The sequence below is a fragment of the Dicentrarchus labrax genome, unplaced genomic scaffold (assembly GCF_905237075.1).
Source record: "Dicentrarchus labrax unplaced genomic scaffold, dlabrax2021, whole genome shotgun sequence".
NCBI classification, from domain to species: domain Eukaryota; kingdom Metazoa; phylum Chordata; class Actinopteri; family Moronidae; genus Dicentrarchus; species Dicentrarchus labrax.
The window spans coordinates 9,622,064-9,642,508 of record NW_026136716.1 but is presented as its reverse complement, the minus strand read 5'-3'; the positions used below and the strand labels follow the sequence as shown (position 1 = coordinate 9,642,508).

At 40.4% G+C, this 20,445-nt stretch overlaps 1 protein-coding gene across 3 annotated transcripts in view; it reads left to right on the top strand.

Annotated features, from left to right (window-relative positions):
- Positions 1-20,445, top strand: part of mgat5 (alpha-1,6-mannosylglycoprotein 6-beta-N-acetylglucosaminyltransferase) — a 93,387-nt gene that overhangs the window by 35,515 nt on the left and 37,427 nt on the right. For all 3 annotated transcript variants that reach the window (XM_051428090.1, XM_051428092.1, XM_051428093.1), the window contains exons 4-10: positions 1,036-1,112; positions 3,821-3,910; positions 7,940-8,011; positions 10,495-10,656; positions 12,303-12,472; positions 13,679-13,813; positions 18,951-19,084. In XM_051428090.1, coding sequence (XP_051284050.1) covers positions 1,036-1,112; positions 3,821-3,910; positions 7,940-8,011; positions 10,495-10,656; positions 12,303-12,472; positions 13,679-13,813; positions 18,951-19,084 — 840 coding nt within the window. The remainder of the gene's footprint in view (positions 1-1,035; positions 1,113-3,820; positions 3,911-7,939; positions 8,012-10,494; positions 10,657-12,302; positions 12,473-13,678; positions 13,814-18,950; positions 19,085-20,445) is intronic.

Sequence of the window (20,445 nt, the reverse complement as noted above, 5' to 3'; positions counted from 1 at the left end):
CGTATGTTTGGAGGTTCCTATCTGTTCTAAAGAAATCTATTGAGCTGTGATAACACTGAAAAGGGCAGGAGAAATTTCGACTTTTTAAGAAATCCCGATCAGTTAGACATCAATGTCCAGTCCAAACAAGGTGTTGATTAACTAATGTTAACAATCCAACTCTTTGTCTCACAGCTCGCTGCGGCTGCTCATTCTTGTTCCATTATTCCCTGCAATACTTAAAAATGCTTTGCTGCCCAAAAATTAACGATCACTGTCAGCACTAACCTCGCTGACAAATACAATGGATTTCCTGTGACTGCTTCACAACAAAAGCTTTTAATGTTTCTTGTGAATGGAGGAGGAAATTTTAACCACTTGTGTGAATGCCGGACTCCACCACTAACCATAAAAACTCGTATATAGAGAGGTAATTGCAGAATGTAAATGTATTTCATGGCTATACAAATGTTAAGGGTTATAACTTTAGTTAATCATGAAAGCAGTGAATTGGTCAACAATGGGGAATCAAGAAATCTTGGGAACATGGTTGAGGCTGGAAGGATAAATGTGTGACACAGCTGTAGTGGCTGCAGTTCATGATTGAAAGATCATCCAACACACTTACACAGAGCTTCTTGTAGTTCTTGTAGTTACCCACAGGCCTACTGAATGTCTTGTCACTGGTGATGGCAGCTGATTGGCTCACAGTTGTCTCTAACGCTAACCTCGCAACGGCAGGAGTTCTCTGAAAGTCACACATATAATATATACAGAGCCAGTTACTAAACTCCTTTCTCCACCTCCACACAGACAAACACACAGATTGTTTTTCCTGCCTATTCAAACCTCTGAAGGGAAGGGCTTTTTGTGCAGAGCAGAAATGTGAAAATGTGTGTTTGCATCTGCCTCACCTCCAGTGTGAAGATCATACATCCTGTTAAAGCTACAGACAGTTAAAGAATTTTGAAGCCGACTGACTTAACCTTATTGATTTTCTCTCTCTGTCTCTCTCTCTCTGTCTGTCTGTCTCTCTCTCTCTGTCTCTTCCTTCAGACCTCCTAAATGGAGCCCAGGAGAAGTGTGAGCTGCCGCCTTTGGAAGGTTTCCCTCACTGCGAGGGCAAAGTCAAGGTGAATCACACATACTGTACAAACACACATAAAGAAAGTCTTTCTATCTCTGTGTGTGTCGTTCACACTGTTTTCATATCTGTGATTAGAACAGTTTTGTACAGATCAGTTTTTAATGAGTAAAGGGAGAACTAGATAGGTAACCTGAGCAACCACACTATTTGACTATTAACTGAAGTACAAATGATATCTTTGGAAACCAGTATAGTGAGTCTGTTTACCACCATAACATTTGAGCATTAGGAGGGTAGCCTCTACACGGAGAGGTATAATATATTTTGCTGATGTGATATGAAGGAATTTTCAAGACAGTGGTGCACACTATTGGTTTGTTAAGTGTACTACAGCTTGATATTTATCAAGACAGAAAGCAGAATTCTGTAGACTTCTGAAATAAACCAGTGGTATGGTAGTTCTGACCATATAGCAGATATGCAAATATCCTTAAAAAATTCCTAAATCAAACCTAAATCCTTTTAATACAAATGAAAATTCGAATTCATGAGCAATTAATCCCAGCCTTGCTCTCATCATTACACTCAGGGTTGTGTTACAGCTAATGTTAGCAAACGCAATTGAGACATTACTTGTTAACTGACTGTTTCTTTACAGCAGAGGTTACAGAAACTGGCTTTTGTTTGGCATTTTTTTTGAGGGTGATTTTAATTACTTTATCTTATTAAAGTAAACAACTAAATATAATCTAATATTGTATTAGGGTCTCAGTCTACTTAAAGGTACCCTGTGGAGATGTCTTATAAACAAACAAAAGCATTTCCTTCCTCATAAAACATTTGCAAAGCTGCTTGTTTATATACATTTTTGTTAGCTAGCAGTCTTATTCTTCCCTGCCTGGCACATTGCTATTTTTTAGGCTCATTACTGCCACCAACTGAATGAAACTGGTGGCAGGAAAGTGTATTTCATGTGCATGCATGTGCTTCCTTGTAGATGTACATGAGATACAAACAAATGTCACAGAAACGTTGCTCCTCAGAACTACTAGAGGTTGAAAACTCTTTAATTGGACTCATATTTATTCTTTCGCCTAAAAGAAATACTGGAAATTATCAGTAGTGGCAGTCTTCACACCTGTTGGCAAATAATTACCTAATTATGCATCCAGCGTATCACCAGACTGATTTATGACCACTCACCTTCTAGCTCTGGTTTCATTGATCAACTTCTGCTAAAAACACAGTACAAATACAAACTCCCATGCAGCCTCATACAAAATCTGTGTGGGAAAATCTACCATCAGACAGGTTTAATTCCACTTTTAGAAACAACAGGGCTCCAGTGAGCCCACACACAAATACAGGTGCATACACACAAATAACACACACACACATAAACAGATGTATGCACATTTTCAGTCCAGTGTTTCTGTTTTTGCATGTGTGCGAGTCTCCCTGGAGCTGATGGAGCCCTATCATACACACCATCTGCTCAGCCAGTCCCAATCCTCCACTGATACTGTCAGCATTTCCAACTGGGTGCCAGGCGATGCCAAAGCTTGCTCTACACACACACGCACGCACTCACACTCACACATGCCAGCCCACACGCACATACACAAATACTGTACACAAGCCTGTTTTCACAAAGGCATCAAAAATCACTAAACTGGTTTTCCACAGCACATTTTTATTATGGGTACACAGTTTGTAACATCTGACAAATCCATTTTCTCAGTTTATAGAGCTCTTATGTTGTCGTTTAAACAAATATAGTGCAATCTTCATGCCTTCACCATCCAAGTGACTCTGATCCAAGCCCATCTGCCAGGTCTCCCGTCTATGAAAACTCAATTTTATATTTCCCTGTGCACTGCTCCCTCAGGTTACTGTAAGTCAGCATGCATGATGTACTCAAGCCTATGAACTAAGCGGGATAGCTGTCAGTCCACATCTTAGCTCAACAGCCCTTCACTTTGCATCCCAGCATGTCATTCACAATAGTGCCACAGAAATCTGCCTGCTAGGGATCAGATCGGAAGAGAGCAGATAGAGGAACATTTTCCTTTCAAGGTCCATGTCCAAACGCTGCTGCACCTCCTTCCTCTATCTTATCATTTGGGAAGATTTAATGAAGATTCATGTTCTTCCGTCTTAGTCAAGAATGCCATTTTCACATTGATTTATTTCCATACACGAGAGCTACTCCAGAACAACATCACTCTTTTCCTCTTGGCCGCTGAGCAGTTCAGCTAGATGACTTGCACATGTATTTGATGAAAGGGAAATTATCTCTTTTATTTCAAACCCCAGATTTTCCATTTTATTCCAGGGATTGAAGCCAATGGCTTTTGATCCCGTTTCTCTAACCTCCTGAGCTATGAAAACAGCCTGGATTATTTCCACGAGGATGATGAAAGCTAGATAGCGAGCTAATGCTTTAGATTTTGTGCATTATGTATTCTCTCAGCATCACAACATGCCCACACACTACAGTCGCTGGTATATTGCAGCCTCAACCTGACTGTTTTTTGTACACATCCAAAGAGCTCCATTATTCGAATGAAAAAAAGCTCTAAATGAAAGTTTGGCTGTCAATGTGAATGCCAGAGTAGAGTTACTTTACAGCCACTGATAAAACCCACAGTGGACTCATATATTTTACTATATTGCAGTTTGGCTGAGTGGAGGGGTGATTTTGGTGACACTGTACTTGTGGATTTAATCTCTCCTTTTCCTCCTCTTCCTCAGTGGATGAAGGAGATGTGGCGCTCTGACTCTTGCTATGGCAACTACGGCGTGGATGGATCCACCTGCTCCTTCTTCATCTACCTCAGCGAGGTGAGCCGTCTGTGTGTGTGTGTGTGTGTGTGTGTGTGTGTGTGTGTGTGTTCATTGTAAATATGTATTTGTGTGTTTAATAAAAATCAATCAAGTTCAGTTCAGGTTTGCTGTGGTGGTGCGAGTTTATTAAAGCATGCCGGCATCCTGGTGAACTTGCATACACAGAGCAGATCTGAGTCAGTAAGCTGACCCAGAGCAAATTAAATGAGGTACTTTTATACCCTAGACCAATACACCAAACAGTATGTAAATGATAGCCATTGATCAGACAGTCAGCAGACGTTACATGATTAACATCAGAGTCAAAGGGAAATGAGGCGAAAGGTAGTGATCAGACCGAATGTGATGTGCCCTTTGGAGACAAAGGAACTGGCTCTCTGATATTACTTGGTCAGTAAGTCTGCTAAAAGTGGATTTTCTTCATCAGTAGTTAATGAAGGTGTCTAACTCACAAGTATGTATGTGCCCAAAAAGACAAAAAAGTCAACCAGTGGGTGTATTTTCCTACATCTTTGACATTTTTCACCAAGCTGGGTCAACTGATCAGCATCAATAAGTACCTCTTCCATGGAACAAACTCAACATGGACTGCATACATGTGGATGTTAGTAACACTTCTGTATTCACCATTACATTATTAGATGGTTTGAGACTGTTCTTCATGAAGTTTCCAATCAAATCTAGTGTAACTCAATTTCCATACAATCTTCAAAAGAAAATGCACATGAATGCAGTAATTCCACAGTCAGATTTCGTTAAATGATTAAAGAAACACGGCGCAACAAGATTAGTGCCAGTCAAACCTCAAACGATGGAAAACATGATGGAAATGTGGCATTTATGTTAATTGAATGTATTTAATTGAAGACTTCTAATCAGTCTACATACAATCTTCTCTCTGGCGATATTTAAGTCACATGCTTCATGATTTATTTACTACAGCTGTTTCCATTGCACTTTATCGCACACCAACTTTTCCACATCTGGCAAGTGATGTTTAAATCATTCTCATAATACTTTTGGTGTTTTCATGGGATTTGTTGAGAGTAAGAAAAATAGAGAAGATCAGACTTATCCCATTAACTTCAGCCAAAAACATCTCTACCAATCTTTTGAGTATGCCATATCAGTGGAGCTCTATCAGGAACATTTGCATTTAACCTTTGAATAATTTAGCCCCTGTTAGTCCTAGTTTACAGTGAGTACACGAGTAGATTGAACTGGGATTTCTGCAACATGCCAGCACAGACAACCTAGAAAAATGAATGGTTAAGAGCCAGAGCGCCTCAACTGTAACCTGAGAATGATCACACAAGAATGAAGCGCTAAAAATAAGATAATAAGAGAGGTAGAGGGGATTTCATTTTTAATGAGAACAAATTAGAGTGTGTTGAGGAGGACGGTGTGGGAGAAAGAGGAGATGATTCAGTGGTAAGGGAAGGAGAGGAGGGGTGGCGCGAGGTACTTCTTGAAGAGATGAGTTTTCAGCCTCCAAGGGAAGACGTGGAATGACTTTGCTTCCCTGCCTTATTCTCTACATATCCTTGGCAAAGGGGAGAAAGCAGCCAGACCAGCATGGAGGAATCATGCATTATTGACGAGCACTAACATATAGAAGCTTGTGTTCCTTCAAGGGACACTTTAAGACTTTCAATTTTGCATGATTTGTCTTTGCCAAACCAACCAACATGGCCACAATTCATTTCGAGTGGAGAAATAAATCTTTTCGTTAATTCTAATGAAAGTCGGATATAGAAATGAATCCAGTTTGGAGGAAAGGTTTTAATATTGTCCTTTGAGTTTCTCTGTAATGGCTTTGATTCATCCCTGAGACTAGACTAAAATCCGATCTGATGATATTACACGTTTCCCATCACCATCTGCAGTCTTTAAACGCTCGTATTCTCAGATCCAGAAAACATCTCTGCTTCCCATGAGACTCGACTGTGATTGATCATTTCAAAGATCCTTCACAGATCATAGCCATGATTACTATTCTGCTTGATATCGATTCTTTAGCGTGTTTCTCGTTCCCGTTCTCTTCTACTGGAGAAACGTCAATGTTAATAAGATGTTTCATCAAGTGAGATTGAACATTTCCTGTCGGAGAGCTCTTCCTTGTTTTTTTGTGTTTAGAGAAGTAAGATTTTTGTTGTGGCTTCGGCTCAGTAAAGGTCAGTAGCCTGTTATGAATATTGTATATGAGCTGAAAGCATGCAGTGAACTAAGAAGGAGCACAGAAAGGCTGCCCTGTTTGGAAATAGAAGTGAGATGGACAACAGCAGAATCCATTAGGAGGGGAGAAACCTCTTTCTTTCCTGCTGTTACTGTTCATGTCCATCAAGAGCTTATGAAACAGGAAACAAACAGAAACATATTGGCTGTAAAGAATAGTAAAGATTCAAAACAGATGTATCTTCTCTCTGTATGTCTCCATCCCGCTAATCCCAGACAGCCCTCAGCCTCGGCTCCTGGTCATGTGATCGTACGGTTACCATGGCAATAATCATGCATTTCCATTTAGTAACCGCTGCGATCGGGCCTGTGTGTTAAAGAGAGACACACACACACTCAGATACACACCTTTTTCCATGTATAATTCATACTCGCCGACCACTGCATTAACCTTGCAAAGGGGCAAACCAGAGAGGGCAACATATCATGATGGATGTCAGCTGTAGAAGGTCAGGGCTCAACTAGCATGGTGTGTGTGTGGTTTGGGAAGGAGAATAAACGCATCCACCATGTCTCTGGTAGCTTTTACAGCGCAATCCTTTTGTCTCTTGTTGCTGAGGTGGGCGAAAACTCACACTTCACTTCTCCATAAGCCTCTCTGTGATCAAACAGCAATTGTGCGCTCGGAACAAGAGGAAGGAATTGGTGGGACGGAGAAGTAGAAGTTGAGAAAACATTGAGGGTCACTTTAATTTAAATCAAGTAAGAAGAAGAGCCAATGTCAACAGTGACAGCGCGGTATCTGTTTGACATCAAACAAATGATCAACCTAATGATGTCTCCTCTGGCTATATGAGCGTGTTCCACCTTTGTCTCGTCTGGGAATGTATTACGACCATTCTGGCACGGAGCTGTTCGGAGGAATAAGCATTTACACTAGGTCACCATGGCCAGCATCATCTGTGTTTGCTTCCAGAGGTCTACAGTGGATATTTACTAAGGAAATCTACAGTGCTGTTTCATAAGACACACACAGTTGGAGTGAGACTGTAGCCAGGTTGAAACAAAGAGAGAGAGAGACGAGAGCGACAGAGACACAGCGAGAGATCAGACAATGACAATATTGCAGCCAATTAAAAGATGAATTATAAACTACTTTAAAGGAGCTCTCTGTTCAGCAGGAACAAAACGGCAGCAATGTGACAGTTGTTTTGATTTTCACATGGTTTTCTTTTCTCTCAATAGCCCCCCTGCATGAGTAGAATTCACTTGTGAAGTGAAGTTGTGTTAAATATAAGATAAGAGACTACAGTGCTTTTATTTTGAAAAGGACGTTTAAACTGGACTGGATATGACTACCAATGGATTCTTTCACTCTGGTCTTTTGCTAGGAGATGCTTGCGGTAAAAATATAGACTCTCTAGTGAAGCATTGCAGATGGGCTGCTCTAATCTCTTCAAATGGATCCTTTGATTCTAAAATGTTGCTGACCCCTGATTTAGGCTTTGGCTTTTTATAACTTATTGAATCACTGCTCTTTTTCTTGCTCTTTGGGTTCTGTAACTAACATTTCCTCACATATCGCCACCTTCTTGCAGGATAAATACACTCTTGCAGTGCCAAATGTGTTTTCTCTTCAATCTTAACCTTGTTTAAGAGTAAATGCTATACAGATAAAGTTATTATTGTTGTCACTTTGAACCGTTACCAAACATGCATTAGCTGACTTATGTGTTATGTATGTGTGTTCTTAAGTGCACACCTCTTTGTTGTGCTTATGTGTGTGGTAAACGGCTCATTTATTTATTTATTTATTTATTTATTTATTTATTTTTGTTCTTTATTTGATAGGTGGAGAACTGGTGTCCTCGCCTGCCCTGGAGGACAAAGACCCTGACTGAGGAAATAGACAGGAGGGGACAGGTGAGAAACACAGCAAAGAGCTCCTGTAAACTGTAAACTAAAAGCACAACAGACACTTACAGTATTTCAGCTGCTCTTTTTTCGAGGGCTTTCATCACAAGACATTGCTTGTACCAAGACTGATAATGGTCTATTCACACTGTTGTTAAAAGAAACTTTTTTTCTGATTCTTGCAGTTGCTCCCATCTTGTAAGTGTACCTACTTAATGTCCAAATCAACAAAATAAAACCCCTTTTGACGTAGCTTTTTCTTAAAGGTGGCAGCATTATTGCTAGAAAAAAAATGTTACTGGGAAGATAACATTTCAAGTGTCAACGCTTGTGGTCCAAGTGGCTTAAATGTATTAATTTTAAAGAGGCTTGTGTGTGTGACAACTCCAGACTTTGTGACAGCAAGTTTTTTCCATTAGCATACATTTTTAAACGGAGTCCCTGTCGACATTAAATCCCACTCCATCATCCTGTGTAATGTTGAGGCACCACCAAAGAAAATGACACTCGATGCCATTTGATGGGGTATTTAAGTTTAAGAAACACTCACACACATGAGTGTAGTTTTTAATATTTGATTGTTTAAAATATACCAAATTGGCAGTAAAGTGCGAGAGGTAATCTCCCATGCACTGCGTATGATGATATTTTAAAACGAGACAGCAAATGAGCAAGCAGACTGAGGCTGATCCACAGTGTCAACATGCCTCGATGGCATAAAAGAGTCGAGGCAGTTCACGCAGACCAAAGCCGGAGTGACGGGACCTTGGGACAAATCTGGAATAATGATCTTCTATCCCTGCCAACGCGGCGGCTCACTCAAATCCCACTTAGAGCGCTTCTCCAGGCCGATAGGCTCGCGCACAGTCCACGGTATCAGCGCTCCTCGAAAAACACACACCCCCTTCCCCTTCTGCTGCGGGTGAATCAATATTAAGCACTCTTCATCCCCTCTCTGGATGCATCAACAGCACTGAGCCCTCGGTGGTGGGGAGATGCCATTTGACAGGCTTTTGGAGATTTTAATTCAGGCCCAGATTTTAATAGGTTCAGTCTGCTGAAGTGATTTCCTGTCGTGATGAGGGATGCTAATGCCCGGCAACAGCCTTGTTTCAGCCACCTTAGCAGCTGGTAATGGCACTGTGGTTTCTCCTTTGCCTGCTCCGTCTTCCTCTCACTCGCTCTGTCTCATTCCCTGCTTCTCTTTCTTCTCTTCAGGCAGTCCATGACTCCTTGAGTTTCAATATCTGAAACATGTGAATTAAAAGTATTAAAATGTTCACTTTAAGTGCTCTGTGCTGTATTTAAATGAGTTATATTATAGTGCAGTGTGACTCAACAAATCCTGAAAATGTGGCCTGCAGCAGCTTCAGTTTCATTTCTGTATTTTGTATTGCACATATACTTCCCTTTAGTTGCCACTCTTACAACACAGGGTGGGTTTTACAAAACAGACAGATGTTTACAACTGGATTTGTTTTTTCATGACATCTTATTTGATAATATACATTTGGACATAATGTCTGTTGTTGTATCCTACTGTTATTCATATGATATTTATTAATTATTTTATTTGAATTCTCTTCCTCTCCTCTCCTGTTCTGTTATCTTCTCCTCAGTTTCTTTCTTTTCCTTTTCTCTCCTCTTGCATATAAATAAGCTATTAAAAGTGTCACTGATGTATTCGCTACTCTCACGATACAGCCAGAGTTCACATTAGCTCTTAACACAGAGGCACTCTTCTTGTCACGATAAATACGGTGCCTTTCTGAATTGTCAGTTTTTTTTTTATGCTACAGTTTCTTTGATGTCTTGCTCTCGGGAGAGATCTCAAACATACGTTGTCATATATCTGTGTGCCCTCAATGTATAATTTCCTCTGCACATGTCTCTGACAGTTTATGATGGTTATTATCACTTCAATTATCACTTGAACTCCAGCTTCAGTGATTATAGAGAGATTTCTTGTCAAAAATGAACATTCATTCATCTAATAATTTTACTTTAACCCATCCCTGCTCTCCTATCTCTGGCTATTTAATCCACAATCTTAAACTAAGGTGGTAAAAGATAAGATTTAGGCAGTTTAGATAAACACCTTGCAGTGTTTGACTTTGAGCAGGGGCTTAATACAGCTCTTCCAGAAGGGTCTCCCTCCGAGAAAACAGCCCATTAGCCATTTGGAAAGTGCAGTCGTCAATATTGCAATGTTAAATTAGATTGGATACATTTTGAAAGATCCCCATGGGATTATGTCACGGCAGCAGCAGTAAGAAGGATAAAAGCACTTGAAAGAAACACATTTTTTTTAAAAGATAATACAGCAAGCAACAGCATAACAAATTGAACATACTGTTAGATTAGATTTGATTTACAGCTTTGAAATAAATGGCTTCCTCCTAACACATTATGTGGCGTACGCATGAAGGAACATATACTGTACAGTATACACTAACTGTATTGGACCCTACTGACTGTCTCGGTGTGTGCAGGCGGAGATCCAGACCAGCTTCGAGGAGCTTTACCGCGTGATGTCACAACGTGAGGAGTTCCGATGGATGATGCTGAGGATCAAACGCATGGCTGAGCCGTGGGTCAGCGCCATCCGCTCTCTGGCTGCCAAGCAGAACCTAGCCCGGCGTCGCAGGAAGAAGGTGGGCATAATACATATGATACATCAAAGTACACAGGAGTAATGAAGTGAGATTCACTGTCAGTCAGGTGAAGGGATGATCTTCTAGCTACAATGCTGGGTGGCATTTTGTTGACATTTCTGGTGGCAGAATCTTTAGATGCTGCTCATCACAGATCACTACGCATCTTATTGTTCTTTTCCCCTTAAGTTTCACGTTGTGTTCATGTTTTGCAATTTATTCCAAACAAATTGTTCTTGCTTCCTGAAACATCAGATTAAATTTGTCACTTCCAGTACGCCAGAGCATTTTTTTTTCAGGAAAGACTAGACAGATTTTAGAATGAAAAGTTTTTTTATATACTGAAGGTGTAATTAATAGATCAGTTTTTGACCGAATTCCATATAAAATTGACACATTAATACAATAACTAGCCGTAGATATGAGCATAATTCCAAATTTAGATAACTTATTTGGGATAATGGAACTCCTACTTTCACACTTATTCAAAACAAATAAATATTAATAAAGCTATTATTAAATTTAATGTTTGTCCTCCTAAAAGTGAGAGAAAGATAATCCTGTCAAGAACTTTATGAAAACACCTCCCTTTAGCTTTCAGCCTGTTGAAATGCATACACCAGCTTTACACACACAGTCTCATACACACTTTTTCACACTTGTAGGCTGCTGCTGGGGGGAAAAATGGTGGTGGGAAGGGACCGACATGGATATTCCATTGTGTCCCAAGTTGGTAGCAGCTCCCAGCACTGAATAATGTACTACCTCCACACTTTCCACTGGCCTTGTGAATAATTCACATCACATTCCCATGATACCTTGGTGCTGATGCAAAGCAGCATCCCCTTTAGCAAAGCAGAGAATAGAAGAAACAAGAGCCCTCATCTAGCTATTCTTCCCTCTTATCCATCTATGGTGTCTTACCTATCCTTGCTTACTTTCCCGTTTCTCAGTTTAATCTGTTCAGTCAATAATTAAACAAAGAGCGTTTTTCTCTCTTAGTCCACATACTTCCAAAGCCAGTTCTTTATTTCAGCCACTAATCTGTTTGAATATTAATCCGCACGAATATTAATCCGCACATATTAATCCTTGACTAGTGTGCTCTGGGACTGGGGCTGGCTGTCAACAATGAAAAATATGTCGGTCACTTCAAACAAAGCCTGCTATTACTTCCCACTCCTGCTGTGGAACACTGTGTTCCCCTCAGCTACTGAAAGTGTGTGTGTGTGTGTGTGTGTGTGTGTGTGTGTGTGTGTTAAGTTGCGTGTGTTTTTCTCAGCATGTGAACTGTGAGCCTGACAGGATACAGGGGAAAAAGTGAAACTGCTTTTGCAGTCTCCTACTAAGATAAATATGTTTTTAACGCTCCCCATTTGAATCTTTTCAAATAGGAAGACAATGGGGTGTCTTTGAATTATTTATCCCACCATATTTCTGCCATCTTTCTTTACATTCATCTGTGCAGGAAAATAAAATTGCACAGATGTCACAGATGTATTACATTATATATTCACACAATGTAGCGTTTTTCAAGCTAACTTCTGTTGCACTAGCCTTGCCCAACAATATGTCTTCCCATAGAAACTCGTATCAAATGAGCACCATTCATATCAAGTGTTTCATACTTGTTTCCCTCTCATCAGATCCTGGTGCACTTGGGCCTGCTGACCAAGGAGTCTGGCTTCAAAATAGCAGAAAACGCCTTCAGTGGTGGCCCATTGGGCGAGTTGGTCCAATGGAGTGACCTCATAACCACCCTGTACCTGCTGGGCCATGATGTTCGCATCTCAGCCTCCCTGGCCGAGCTCAAAGAGTAAGTAGCAAACACAAGGAGTATCATATTCCTTAAGTGCACCCAAATGGACAATTTAGGTTCACTTCGACTATATATTAAGACAATGTAGCTGTCATACAACTCCCCCAGGACTGGGACTGCAGGAGATAATATATGATATGATATGTATTTCAAAAGTTCCAACTTTCCTTAGTGTTTGTCAAAGTTGACAAAGGTCATGTGTAAGTTAGTCTGATAAATAGCCTAAAGTGATGTGACTTGAGGCAGTTGAGGTTGAGAATCTGGGGGTGTACAGTTGTGAAGGAGTGAGCTTACCAGAGCTCTGAAGCTGACTCCTCATCCCTGCTGCATCGATTTAGATTTTGTTTTTTTCCAGCAGTCTTTGAGTCTGACGACATTATAGGAGTGCAATGCTAAGTCAGCCAAACACAGCCTGAGTCAATATTAATGATTTTTGTGTGTCCAGATGTACGTCTGTACAACAGATGCCTTAGGTCAGATACAGAAAATAATCTGTATGGAAGGAAAGCTTGACTACATGGAAGAGTTTTGCATTGTGTTTTTGTTGTTTGTGCTGTATGATGCAAATTGAGCTATAAATGTATAGGCCTCAAAAGTCAAAGCACCTTTTTGTTTAGCAAACTTTTATATAGGTAAACCACGTCTCACTATTTGCTTAAGGTGGTTTGACTGAGGGTAAATAATGAAAGCTCCTGTCTAATATTTGTTGGGGGATTTTGGCCTGCTAACTCACCTCCTCTACTGGGTGCATACTGTTTGACATGGCCTTAGCTGCCTTCACCATCCTCACTATGTGAAGGATGATATTTATCTTTGGCTCCTTGATTAAGCACAAATGCACAGTAAGTAAATATATAAGTTCATTATATAAGGTCATGGCTTATAAGTATTAGCACAAGCACACATCTTATTACATAATGTTCAACCCACCTCTGTACAGATATGTTTCCACTGCTCTGTAGCTTTGTAGATTGGTATCTCTTGTTAAGCTATGCCAGTGATCATGCATGCAGATTAGGAACATGCTTTGAACCTGTACTGTTAGTATGATCATGATTCAGCAAATTCCCTCAGGTCTGGGGTTGGAAATGCCAGTATTTCTTCTTTTTGTATGTCTAGTATGTCTAAACAAATAACCAACAGCAGCAGACATTTTGAATTTTTTATTTAAAGTTGATTGTAATTCCAAACTTTTCTCCCCAGGATCATGCGCAGAGTCATGGGGAACAAGTCCAGTTGCCCGACGCAGGGTGACAAAGTGGTTGAGCTCATCTACATTGACATCGTGGGCCTCACCCAGTTTAAGAAGACACTGGGACCTTCCTGGGTCCACTACCAGTAAGTACATTTATCCTTTATTTGACTAAAAAGTTATGCTCTTGATCTTTCTATTCCTAACTTTAAATTTGATTTGCTTATTTAGTCATGGCTATATCGTGTCATAGAAAGATACTTAATATTACTGTTTTTTTTGGTTTTTTTTATGTGGTAGTTTCAGTCAAACCATTCTCATGGTCTATTTGGTAAGAAACATCTTCAGATTGTAAATTCTGTCAAGGATCTGATTTCATTAGGGACTAAACCACTTGCTGTTAGACAGTTGTAGACCCTGCCAAATCAACACAATGCGGATTTGGTGGCTGCTGTAATTAGATTTTTAGTTGGTAACTTTATTTATCCAGGGAGTTTTTGCTGAGCATGCACTCTCTTTCATAACCTCAGCGTGCTTTCACACTGGGCAGCTTCCTAGTACAACCACAGTTTTCTACCAGCAGCTCTGCTTGAGCCTTTGATGGTAAATTATCTTGCACTGTAACTTTTGTGTTTGAGCAAGACCTTACTCTTTCAGTTTATTCAAATCATCATGTCAGCCACTTGATGATTTGTACAGTTCTCTAACCTTCTGCTGCCACTGCCAACTGTTGTTTAACGGCTTCTCTCATGTGCAAAGGGCACAGGGTTGAGGCTTGTCGGGCTAATGGTGGGACAATGAGTCTATTTTCTGCTCATACGTTGCCACAATTTCCCAAAAGGATGCAGTAGCGTCTGTTGTTCATGATGTTTTCACCCACTGAGTCTATTCTGTCTCCGATTGCTCCGCTGAGGACTGTAGATGAGGCTCTCTTGGTTTGTTTTGAAGAAGCTCTCATCAGCTCCAACTGACAGGAAAAGAGAAGGAACAATAAGTCTGGGGGCACTAATAGCCCCGCTGGTTCCTCCTGCTTGTCACCAGGTTTTGTTTGTCTGCGACATAACACCTTAAACTGCATCCGCTCCCTTTGTGCCCTGAGGAAATTGATTCAGCCTGAGGCATAATGTAAGGTCCAGATGCTATTCTCTGCATTATTTCTCCTACCATTATTGAACACTTATGTCAGAGCACTTAATGTCACTGTGTGCGTTCAAAGAGCTTTGTGAAAGAGGGCCTAGACTGAAGGTTTTTCTGTGCTCTTTCTTCTTTTACTAAATGTAACATAGACATTTACCTTTCTGCCAAAGTGTCTTCTACTTTGCTGTCTCCTGTAAGTGAATTACCTTCTGTGCCTTTGTGGCCTTAGAATCCCTTTGTGAAACCATCACAATCTTCTCTTTACTTTGTGATACAGAAAGGCAGGGAGAAATATATCCTATGGAGAGAACATGCCAGACTTGTTTGGATATCAAACTGTTGTCATTATTGTTCCCTTTTTTCTGGTTTATTTTTTGTGTTTTGGGACAAAGCAACCACGTCTGTCAGGCCTGTTTGTGATTAATGTGTTTTGTTATTGCCCCAGTCTTCTGGCTATCTGTCTTACAGTGCCGTATCGCTGTGTTTCATACTACTCCAGAGGAATGGGAATACTCTGAGCTGTTTTCTGGGTATAAACTAGAGCCAATGTTGCCCTATTGTTCTATTTCATTAAATCTTTTTATCCAATAACCTAATCGGGCAATGCACTGTGTGCATCTGTGCATCAGCAAGGCTGCAGAGAATGCGCCAGTGTAAAGCAGTTTGTATGTTTAGTATTAATGACAATAATGCAGAAGTGAAACTGGACAAATGAAAAGTTAGTCATCAACTGCGTGCTTTGCACAAGGATTTCATCATTTTGCTTCTCCCTCCTTTACCGCTTTGTGTCTTCGGGGTTTTTTTTTCTTTCTCTTGCCAAGAACTTAACACGTGTGTGTGTGTGTGTGTGTGTGTCTGTCTGTCTGTCTGTCTGTCTGTCTGTCTGTCTGTCTGTCTGTCTGTCTGTCTGTCACATTTGTTGATAACAACTTGGTACATCATATAGTGGTAATATGTTAGAGCAAATATTTCTTAATGACTGTTTGGGTACCTTTCACTTAGCCCCACTGCCAGTAGTTACTGTTCCTGCACCAGTCAAGTACAATTTTGCAAAATGAATTACTTAAGAAACAAAGTTTGGAATAATGCTTAGTGTTACAGTTTAAGTGAGGACTTAAGTGAGGATGAGCCCAATCTTATGAGTTTGTCAAGTTATTTGAAGTAAACTCTCCCAAATCAAATACAGAGCATGGCAGAGCTGCTAACTCTAAACCCTGGTATAGTAAGTACCATCTGGGGCCGGTGTGACAGTTCCCTCCAATCAGTAGACGTGTCAGTCCCGGAAGGGCCTTTTTCCAATAACATCTATGTAGTTGGTGAATGATATGCCAACTTTTGGCCTTACAAGTAATGCTAAGTTACTCCCTTACCTAAGTAGTTAGTCAGCTATGTTAATGTTTGTTGCTTATGCTGCCACAGGCGATTTAACAGTCGCTGTTCAGGGGAGGGGTTTAGTGAACACACATGTTGGAAGGAGAAAGGTAGTCTGTAAGCTTATCAAAAGTTTTATAGGTGTTAATTTATTGCTTGTTAATAAAAGACAACAACATGATTCAGGTTAAAGTCTGTTAAGTAGAACACGTGGCCAATAAAAGGGGATATTTATGGTTTACAAGGAGGAATTGCAATCCAAAAGTATCTAAAAATGATCAGATGTTATGAGCTGGATGACAATCCCAGTAAGAAAATCAATAACATATTATCTTTCCTAGCTCCATGCTGTTCCCATAAAGTTTTTTTCTAACCAAACCCTTATGTTGGGTATAATTCAACCTAATGCTTTTATGAGACAGACCATTAACTCATATGTCTGTTTATCAAACAGCTGTTGTGTTTAGCCTCAGGGGTATGCAGACATGTGACATAGCCTCAGGTAGATTCATATAAAACATTAATTTCCATCTGATATCATTGTTTCATAATGACCCATATGGAAGCATTATATTTGTTGCTGATTTCACAGGGGAAATGATCACAGCGGGAGAGAGACCTATCATTTACAATAGCCATACACTATCCATTTGGGATCACTTCAGGTGGATTACGTTCCAGTGAAATTACACTTACTTTGAATTCAGCGTCCCTTCTCAGCCCAGCTCTGTTGTGATATTTCAGTGTTACTAAGTGCATACTTGTTGAGCTGAACAGCCTCAACTCCTGCCACATTACGACGCCCACTGTCAACTCACTGGACTTGGAATATGTGCTGAAAGCCCCACTGCAGCTATATTTACATCATGTTATGGCTCCAACAACTCTTCCTCCATCTGTTGAGGATATATCTACTGGGGACAGACGAAGGTTGTTTTTCTGCGGAGAAAGTGGAGATGGCATGTGGACATGTTGTTGTTGTTGTTGTTGTGCTTTCAGTCTAAAGTTTTCTCATGGTGAATGTGTTTCCCAGCTCTCCGCTCTCTCCCAGGGACTTTCACAGTTCACACAGCCAGCTGCGCAGCATCTGCCTGGGCGGAGGCATGATCACTGAAAGAAAGAACATTTTTAGGTGCAGACTGCTCTATGCGTGCTCGTCCGTTTCCACCTGGCTTCTTCCTTTTGCTATATGATTAATGCGGCTATTCTACCTTGACGTAAAGTGGGAGTCACTTAATTTTAATTACCCACAAGGCTCAAGATGGCCAAAACAAGAGGCTCACCAGTTTAGTATTTTGTTGCTGTCAAGATGGGTTAGAAGGAGGCAGTTTATATGAAAAACGGATTAATAGCGTGAGAGGGAGAGGCAGATTTAGTCCTTTTGTGTCCAAGACAAAAGATTTCTTTCATTGGCCTTTTGCCCTCCTAATGGAAAAATATAGATAGCGAAGGAAAGGGCAGACCAGACATGAGCAAATCAGCATCTAGGAAGGAGAAGTGAGTAACAATGAGCGAGTTAGTGAATGGAGCACATGGAGTTTAAGGTCATGAGCGAATGGTTCTCTGCTTATATACCGTTCCCTCTCCTGGTTGTGGTCTAATTAAGCCGGTGCTGTGACCTTTGAGTCAGCCATGATGTCCTTTCACAGTCTCACACCTCCACAGGACAGGATTTCGCTCCTAGTCTGAGAATGGAGGCGTTACTTTTGTGGTTTCATCATCACATATGGAGCTGCTTAGTTTTTATGTGAAGGACATTATGTTGGTATAGTGTATTTGACTTTCCTTACTAGTCATAACTGAAAACACATGCCTTCAACATTGATCTTAAAAGAATAACAATTAAGTGATCAATTTCTTGTCAGGTTCTTACCGTTATATTGGTCCATCACACATTTAAAGACTCCCAGTTGTGGACATTAATGTTCCAAGTTAAACACAAATAATTACTGCAGACCATGTACTGTACATGATTCCTGAAGCAAGCAAACTAATGTAAAACATATTTACACAGAAACAAAATAGAACGGAAACATGACATAATGCAAAACATAACACATAAAACAAAAGAAGCCTTTTTGTCTGTTATTTCAAAACGTTCCAACTAAAAAGTTCAAGCCTCATTTGTAGGTCATGGCACTGCTTTTCATTTTCTGTTTCTTATAACTCACATAACTGACAAAAGCTTATCTTGTTTATCCATTCCAACGTAACAACCTATTTTCAGATGTAATCACAAGCTACCAAACCTCAGTTGGGAAAATAAAGCCATATAACATGTCTTCTACAGCAAAAAATGACATGCACATCTCACCTCTAGCTGTTGTAAAAACCTCAAAAGTTTTCTTTTGCAATTTCCCTAAGCTTTTTCACACTACTATCTTACTTGGAACTGGTTACTTAATTTTCTAGGTCTTCAGGCTAGTGTGGTTTAAATGGGTGTAAAACTAAGTAACCACGTTCTTGTTTCTTGGAGGGCTGTGAAGATAGTTTGGAGAATATTGTGGAAAAAGCACCATGTAGTGGTTTACTAGCTATTTAACTGTAATTGTGTGCACAAGGTGTGAACAGTTTTTCTTGTAGCACATAATATAACAATACTGGTACTGTTGAGATGATTTATGATGGTGCTTCTGGGTTTCATTGATTTCACAAAGCAATCAAGATCCAAAGCAAACTTCATTGAAATATACAGTTAAGCAACATATCACACATGCATCTGTCCTTCTGGCATGGAGCAGCCATTAACATGCTTGTCTTTGTGTGGCATTGTAGGTGTATGCTGCGGGTGCTGGATTCGTTCGGGACAGAGCCAGAGTTCAACCACGCCCACTACGCCCAGTCCAAAGGTCACAAGACACCCTGGGGCAAGTGGAACCTCAACCCGCAGCAGTTCAACACCATGTTCCGTAAGTCGGCAGGACGCCAAAAACTCAACACACTCTTTTACCAAAAAGTGCCAACTATCAACACTTGAGGACTAGAATGCTTTAGCTTAAAAACAGGCCATTTGGCTCAATCATGGCCTGTTTGCAGGATTTAAAACCCAGTTTACAACAGTTTATGTAATAAATAAACAAGCTAAAGTAAAAAGTCACCTGATCCATCCAAAATACAAAACTCTTAAAGTATGTTGTGCTGTACACTTAAGAATAAGAATGACGCTTCTTTTCCACATGACTCTAACAGATTTCATCACCTCTGTAAGTTCCCTTATCTGTTGTTTTAAATAAGGTCAAGCTGCAAAACAAGGCTACTTGCAGTATAAATCAGTTTTTATGATTATGACATGACATGCAGTTTCCTGTGCGCACAGTTCCAGTTATATTTCCTCCAATGAATGAGATGTTTTGGTTGGACAAAAGGCATAAAAGACGCTCTGAAAATCCAGTACGTTGCTTGCTAATGGAATATCATCAAGCAGATTAACAGAAAGCAAGAGGTCACACACTCGGCTCTCATTTTACTGTGATTATGAATGTAGGACGTAGGGGTTTTATTGCTCTGTGTGTGCGTGCATTACTCCTACTGTGAGATCACTCTATAACTGGAGTCAACCACATTTGTTGAGGTGGATGAGTAGTGGCGGTGCAGGAGAGAAGAGAGGGGAGCCAGCCCTCCCCCTGGGATATTGACCTTTTCCCCGTGGCTAAGAGAAAGTGAAATGTTAGCCTTGCAGTCCCCGTTTGTGAGGTGAGGCCTGGAGCTATCCAGAATACCACGGCACCTGAATGAGGCCTTTGTCTACTGAATAGGGTATGTCTTTCTCATAACACACTGGGGCCTTTGCACACAAACCAGTTAAGAGTCGCTAGGTTAGATGATATCGCTGGTGAAACAAGTGCACAGTGGTTTGGCCGAGTGTTAAAACCACAGAATGGCATCACTTCCAGGCACAAGAGACGAGAAAGACTTTGGTGTTTCTTTTCCTCTGCACATTGTTCTTCACAACACCTTACCTTCAGGCTAAAGAGTTGGATGTGTATTGTGCAACTCAAACAGCGTATTACATTAACACCTCTGAGGATGATGAAGTAGATATCTCAGGTTTCTTGTTATTATCCTGTCGCACACAAATAATATTCCCACATTGAACTACAAGTAGCTGTGCGTTATTCTTAGCGGGTGTGTTTGTCAGCTTAGATTTACAATGGGTGGAGTTAACTGTTGATAATGTTTATTGCAAATTCAGTGTAGATTGTAGTTCTAGTTACTTGTTCAAACTTTAACTGTATCACAGCTCACCTATTGAATGTAGACGTAACAATGG